Source organism: Nansenia antarctica (assembly GCF_963989245.1).
Source record: "Nansenia antarctica genome assembly, chromosome: 6".
Taxonomy (NCBI): domain Eukaryota; kingdom Metazoa; phylum Chordata; class Actinopteri; order Argentiniformes; family Microstomatidae; genus Nansenia; species Nansenia antarctica.
Window position 1 is genome coordinate 35421594 of NC_137676.1, and position 7500 is coordinate 35429093.

Here is a 7500-nt window from a genome sequence, read left to right on the forward strand (position 1 = left end):
CCTACATTTCTCATCTGTCTATCATCATAAGAATTGGGATAAGCAAAGGGATATTGGGATAAGCAAAGGCTTTAGGAAAACATAGGAAAGTCAGTGTTTCCTTCAGGATTTTTCACATTAGTGGCGGAGCGGCTATCTGTCGCTATCTGTTTTTTTTCCACGTGCACACGCATAAAACGCGCACTGGCGCTCAAAACAAAGACGAAGTTTCACCAAAAACTACAGGGTGGCAACAATTATAATTTCTTAAATAGCGGTTAAGTCATTAAAGCCGAGCAGGTGATTTTATATAGAAGGTTGTAGTGACCGCTCGTTAGCGAGCAAAGTATTCATAAATCACGGCGTTCCAGCCTTGTATAAAGCACTGTTATATGTTTATGTTTACTACATCACCCATGCTGCTTAGCGGGTGATATGACGTGATATAAGTGGGACGGAGATGAATGAATGTTGTTGTTAAAAAAAAATAAAGCGCACATGATTGTTTTTCTACCGGCAAAACGACTAGATCGTCCTGTTATTGCCGTCACTCCTACAAGGTGATCAAATACCAATATATCCTACAGCTGCAGCGGAACATGCGGAACGCGCATTACACACACACACACACACACACACACACACACACACATTCGGACCAATCACAAAACTGTTTTGAAAGCGCGTCGCCTCGCTATCTGATTCAGTCTCGATTCCAGTGCGAACACAAACGACGAGGTTAATTGCAACATTGTAACATATTGTAAATAACTACCCCTAAATCGTAACGAAATGTTGGTCTGGAAGCGGCCTAAATCTAGCTTCAATCTGCTTTTTTTCTGTTCTCCGGTCATAATAACTCGCTGCCTTTCTGCGCAGCCTGAATCAAATAGTGGCGGAGGAAATTCTTTCGTGGCGGCCCGCCACCAATAAATGCATATAGAGGAAACACTGAAAGTATCTATGTACGACAGTACCAGAAGATTCTTTTTAAATGTGCTTAGAAAAACATGTGCAGACCCCGGTCAACTAAATTAAAGACTTAGTCTATATTTTGTTTTGTACAAATGGCTCCTGTACATTTCATCATCTAATCAAATCATTGCCCAGTCTCCAGGCCATTCTGCTACCAAAACAACACATTTGTACCAGCGTAATATGTTTTCACATTTCTCTGGATAGGATAATGAAGGTTATCAAAAGTAGAATACTTGGTAGGTCTACCTATACGTCTTAGTGTTTTTGCCAATATTGTTTTATTTTACGAATGAATAGTTGATTCAAACTGGTCATTCTGTTACCAAATCAGTAAATCAAATTGGTAATGGAATTAGCCTCCTCAAATTGAATGTGATCATGCTGCATTGATCATGCTGCTACCGGATGTAAATCTAATATCTTCAAACTCAAATTATCCTGACATAATTGACACAAAAAGTGGAACATTGAGTCCCAGTAGCAAAAACACCCTCCCTGAGTGTAGCTGACTGGGGAATCTTCTAGACTGACTTCTAACTATCAGTAGAACTTGTGTTTAGGGTTAGTGTAGGGAAGTGGTGGATTTTCTGTTAAGCTGTCACATCCTCTTACCCCCTCACCTCACATAGACATAGGGAGTGTTACGAAACCGCTTGGCCAGTACTGCTATCGTTGCTCACACTCGGTCCAGGCTTGCCTAATCTCTCGGTCATGTCCTTTAGCCAACTTTCAACACTATTACTGTCATGCTGCCATAGATGACGGGGCATGGGCTGACATTGACACACATCGCCAGATCAAGAGATCAGCCAGGCTGGGGAGTGGAGAGGCTGGAAATGAATGGATCATATTGTCCTTAACTCTTATTTCTACAGGTAAAACAATCTCATTCAGACCTGTTCAGGGTAGACAGCAGCAGAACACACAGTTACAGGCAGACATGACGTACAAGACACAAAATAAAACAAAAAATATTAAAATGGTCAATGCAGAAGTGCAAAAGACAAAATCAAATCCGATTAGGGTACACCCCACGGGTACACCCCACAGACTCTCTCTCCAGTCTTCCTACAAGTAGTTTAAAATCCCCAAAGGGAATCAAGGTGGACAGCTTCAGTTCCTGCTGTAGCATATTCCAGGTTGCGGGGGCGGAGTAGGAGAAGGCCTTTTTACCAAGTCCAGTACGAACTGAGGGGATGGCAAAAGAGAGAGAGTCCAGGGACCGGAGGCTACGGTCAGACTGTTTACCTGTCATATACGTGGACAGATAGGAGGGGAGGAGTCCGAAGATGGATTTGTAAATACCAAAGATACCAATGTGTGGTTCTGCGCATGGATAGTGATGACCAGTTTGCTAAAGAGTACAATGTACAGTGATGTGTGAGGGGTTTACAACCTGTTGTGAATCTCAAGGCTCAGTGATATGCAGCATCCAACAGAGGCCTAGTCATGTAAAAAAGCAGAGAGACAGGGAGGTAGGGAACTGAGTGACTGTACAGTGTGACTGACTGGCCCTTTGTAAAACCGGCTTTGCTGCCCCTCTCTTATCGATTGCGGATGGATGGTTGGAGTCCAAAGTTCGGCCTTTAGTGTGAGGCGTTACCCGTTACTGCCGAAGGTAAACGAACCGAAGGAGAGAGATCGAGCACGGTCAGACACCCTTTCCGCACCCTCGGTAGGCCTGCATCGCTACTCGTACCGCTCATATCCAGAACTCAAGAGTGTCCAGAGAGAAATAATGTCTGGTTGTTGACCAATAGAAACCAGACCTCCCTCTGGATAGCAGGTAAGAAACCAGAGGCTCTAGAATTGTATGTGCTTTTTCGCCAACTTCCACGAGTCGCTATCAGCATTGTCTTGCCACCACTCGTATGACGAGGACAGATACTGTGGGCATTTGCTGAAGCACAAAGGCCCTGACATCTGGCCTGGAGCCAGACAAGGTGAAGCGTACTGATGGGGAAAAAAAAAACCTGAGGAAGGTCTGTGTTTGTGTTGAATACCCAGTGTGCTTGAGCGACTCTCCTTTCTTTCCAAGTTACTCGTTTTGTACTTTTAAGCTCCTGGACCAAAATGGCAGGTGTGGCAAACATTGTCTGCCAGCTAAACAGGACTGGCAGAGAGAGAGTGGAGTAGTAACACAACACGACGGAGCAACTAAGGCAACAGAGGCTACAGAGGCTACTGCAGCGCTCTCCTCGTGTGTTTATGTAACAGGAGCACTGTTTGGGCTCAGTGGGCCATGCTGACTCGATCGGAGAGACCCAAACCTCAACTAGTAGACCCCAGTGATATTCCACCCTGGTCCTGGAGAGCTGTGCAGTGGGTCCAGGTTTTTGTTCCATCCTTGGGTTATCACGCCTGGTTGAACTTATCAACAGGATGAGCTGAGTCAGGTGTGTCACTGCTGTGCTGGGGCAAAAGCCTGCAGTACTGTTGCTCTCCAGGACCAGGTTCGAGGATCACTGACCGAGGTCTTGTGTGTTATTTTAAGTGTTCTTCTTCAGAAGTTGCGTTTTTTCAATCACCCAGGGTGATTCTGAGGACTTGAGGGTGAGAAGGGAGGCGCAAACTATGTTCCTGCCTTCCTGGCCCTATTGTAAGTCCCAAACATATCCCCCTTTGCCCCCAGGTCACGGTTCATCAAAATCATGACCCAGAACCTTTTCGGGTACCTGTCCTCAGAGATGAGAACACGCACTGGCGTTAAGTCCCATGGTGGAAATTTCTCCATAACAAGCAACGTTTGTTCCCTCTCTGCAGGTGTCTCTGCAGGTGTGTGCTGCCGCCTAAGAACGCTGACGTACCAGTGACGCCCTCCGGACGGACCATGTTCTAGAAGCCCTAGCCCTGCACCTGGACGCCCGGTTTTGACTCTCTCTGGAAAATGAACAATGAGGATGAGTTCTACGACGCCGTCACAGGTGAGCAGCAGTGGTGGTGTGACGCAGAGCGAGAGGGGCCCTAGACTCAGCTCCTAGAGGGTTAGAGGGGTTAGACTCAGCTCCTAGAGATATAGAGGGGTTAGACTCAGCTCCTAGAGGGTTAGAGGGGCCCAAGACTCAGTTCCTAGAGGGTAAGAGGGGTTAGACTCAGCTCATCGAGGATTAGAGGGCCCTTGACTCAGCTCCTAGAGGGATAGAGGGGTTAGACTCAGCTCCTAGAGATATAGAGGAACTAGACTCACCTCCTAGAGATATAGAGGAACTAGACTCACCTCCTAGAGTGATAGAGGGCTTAGACTCAGCTCCTATAGGGATAGAGGGGCTAGACTCAGCTCCTAGAGTGATAGAGGGGTCCGACTCAGCTCCTAGAGGGATAGAGGGGTTAGACTCAGCTCCTAGAGATATAGAGGAACTAGACTCACCTCCTAGAGTGATAGAGGGGTTAGACTCAGCTCCTAGAGGGATAGAGGGCTTAGACTCAGCTCCTAGAGGGATAGAGGGGCTAGACTCAGCTCCTAGAGGGATAGAGGGGCTAGACTCAGCTCCTAGAGATATAGAGGGGCTAGACTCAGCTCCTAGAGGGATAGAGGGGCTAGACTCAGCTCCTAGAGATATAGAGGGGTCCGACTCAGCTCCTAGAGGGATAGAGGGGCTAGACTCAGCTCCTAGAGGGATAGAGGGGCTAGACTCAGCTCCTAGAGATATAGAGGGGCTAGACTCAGCTCCTAGAGGGATAGAGGGGCTAGACTCAGCTCCTAGAGGGATAGAGGGGTTAGACTCAGCTCCTAGAGGGATAGAGGGGCTAGACTCAGCTCCTAGAGAGCCTAGACTCAGCTCCTAGAGGGATAGAGGGGCTAGACTCAGCTCCTAGAGGGATAGAGGGGCTAGACTCAGCTCCTAGAGGGATAGAGGGGCTAGACTCAGCTCCTAGAGGGATAGAGGGGCTAGACTCAGCTCCTAGAGAGCCTAGACTCAGCTCCTAGAGGGATAGAGGGGCTAGACTCAGCTCCTAGAGGGATAGAGGGGCTAGACTCAGCTCCTAGAGAGCCTAGACTCAGCTCCTAGAGGGATAGAGGGGTTAGAGTCAGCTCCTAGAGGGTCTTAAAGGGATAGTTCACTCAAATTACAAAATCACATAATCTGTTCCTTACCCGGTAAGGAGTCTATAGACACGGCAAGACTTTAATCCACACTTTGGTTCTGTTTATCTGGGCATCGTCACCGGCCCATTGAGATGAGTCTTGCCTGGTGTTTTAAACATGCGACTATGGGTACCGTTGACTTAGGAACCAAATATGTGATTTTTTTGTAATTTGGGTGAACTACCCCTGATAGAACCCCAGCCATGTAGCAGGACATACTGTACACCAAACCTAAGCACTTTGAGCCACAATAGTTAGGTGTCTCTGTAATCTATTTATACATCTGTACCATACTGTACATAGCTACCTTGACTGTACATAGCTTACTGCTATCCTCTCCAATAGAGCTCCGGGAGTTGACATCACGCAACCCGGAAATCCGAGTTATGCTCCCATTTTGGCAGAGTAGAAGCGGTAGTACAATGCGGGAGAGCGTCCAGTCTTCCATTATTATTAATGAATTTTGATGCTAATTTTCGCCGATTTCACTGCATAGTGGACATATTCTCTTGCCGGAGGATCTCTTGCAGTTAAGTAGCCCGGTTTGGTCTCAGATACGTTTGCAGAAGGCCGGCAAATACCGTTCGCATTAGCTAACTTCAGTCTTAGAAGTTATCCAGCCTGTATACGGTATGCTGTACTCTTACAAATGCTTGTGAGTCTGTTGTACCCTTCCGGTGAAGACCTAAACTGTCCCAACAGGTGTGACATGCTACTGAGGATGTTCAAAAGTGAAATAAAGCTGATGCTTGTGCAGGGCTCGACAGTGCGACTGTTTTGGTCGCATTTGCGAGTGAATATATTTCTGTGCGACTTGGAAATACATTCAATCGCACCAGTGCGACTAAAAGACTGCTGAACTACTGTCATGCGCAGTCAAACTTATGTGTATAAGCGATGAGGGAATGAAAACAGTGAACAGAAACGCGTGTCGCAGAAATGCTTCACGCAAGTCCTATATGCGCTTAAAATGCGCATAATGAGTATATGGGATACAGCTCTCATCGTTCGTAGCGCTGTGTTTTGTTAGCTGCTAGCTGCTAGCAGCGTCTGCTTCCGGTTTCATTACAAAGAGGTTAACCCTATATGTGCCTGAGGTCTAACAACATTCAAATGACTCTAACTTCATCTTTTTTCGGATTTCAATGTATGACACATCATTTGAAAGCTTATGATCCGTAGTTCCAATCCACAACACGTCACATTTGAAAGTGTTTATGTAATTTTTTTACATTTGAAAGTGTTTTTTGTTTATATATATTTATATTATACAATTTACCAGTCATATTCTGGAATGTGTCTAAATGTTAAAGAACCGTGGGCCAACTGAAATTAATATTCTTACTTCCCCTTTACATTGTGTGAGTCTCCATTTTTATTACGGCCAAGAGCCGGTTATGATCATTTTGATATGTTATGATTATGATAATTTGTTGTCGTTGTTGGCGAAAATTGCGCAATTTTCATTGTGCTACTGAAATTCTTGGTGTGCTACTAAATTTTTCAACCTGGTAGCACAGTGCTACCTGGGGAAAAGGTAAGCGTCAAGCCCTGTGCTTGTGACATATTCCATGTTTTTTGCTGTCCCTTGATTATGTAGGACACAAGTATGCCATGCTCTGAATGCAGACAGCCTAATACTGTGTGGGGTGACAACTGTTAAAGCAATGTTAATGTAAGACAAACTAGAAAGACAACATGTTATAAATTGCACAATGTTGATTTATTCAACTATAGACAATGGGGATTGATGGGTGAACTGATACCTGTGAGAGGACAGGGGGAGCAGACAGAAGGCTACACATTTCTGCTGCTTGATCATAATAAATGTGTAGGTAATAGGCATACTGTTTGCTTTAAACTTATACTGTTTGCTAGGTGAAGCGATTCGAAGTAATATAACTCTGGGTGAGATGAGGCTCCATGTAACGGGACATAACGTTACCTAACGTTAACTTAGCCTAGCATACAGCTAGCAGCTAGCTTGCGTTTTCATTTTCTAATGGCTTGAATAGTACGCCGGGGGCGTTATAAGGGTCGGTGATGTTCAATCTATTTAGTTTAGCGATGTAGCATTCTTTGTCTTGGTCTGTGAAGTGGGACGTAAACTCTGATGGTCTGATGTTGCCACTGGCGCTGGTGCTGCATCCATTGTTTTCTATTCTGCCAATATGGCGCCGTAAACAAAGTTTTGTGACTCGAGTCATGTGACGTCCTGAGCTCTATACCTCTAACTACCTTACTTGCCATGCTGTCTATCACTATCATGTTTTATATCACTATTTTGCACTTCTGGTTAGACGCTAAACTGCATTTCGTTGTCTGGTACTTGTACTCTGCGATGACAATAAAGTTGAATCTGATGTAATCTAATCTAATCACGTTAAGGAGGCACAAAACAAGATCAATGTTGTCCAACTCCCAATATGATGATATCATATCCGTTTTCAGTTTGA

The 7500-nt window shown here is 45.4% G+C and overlaps 1 protein-coding gene across 2 annotated transcripts in view; it reads left to right on the top strand.

Annotated features, from left to right (window-relative positions):
- osbpl2b (oxysterol binding protein-like 2b) overlaps positions 1–7500 on the top strand; it is a 51076-nt gene that overhangs the window by 9286 nt on the left and 34290 nt on the right. The window contains exons 1-2 of one of the 2 annotated variants that reach the window (XM_080535351.1): positions 2539–2743; positions 3721–3881. In XM_080535351.1, coding sequence (XP_080391477.1) covers positions 3845–3881 — 37 coding nt within the window. In that variant the 5' untranslated portion in view covers positions 2539–2743; positions 3721–3844. Of the gene's footprint in view, positions 1–2538; positions 2744–3720; positions 3882–7500 lie in introns of those variants that run through there. The other variant, XM_080535352.1, reaches the window with a different exon arrangement.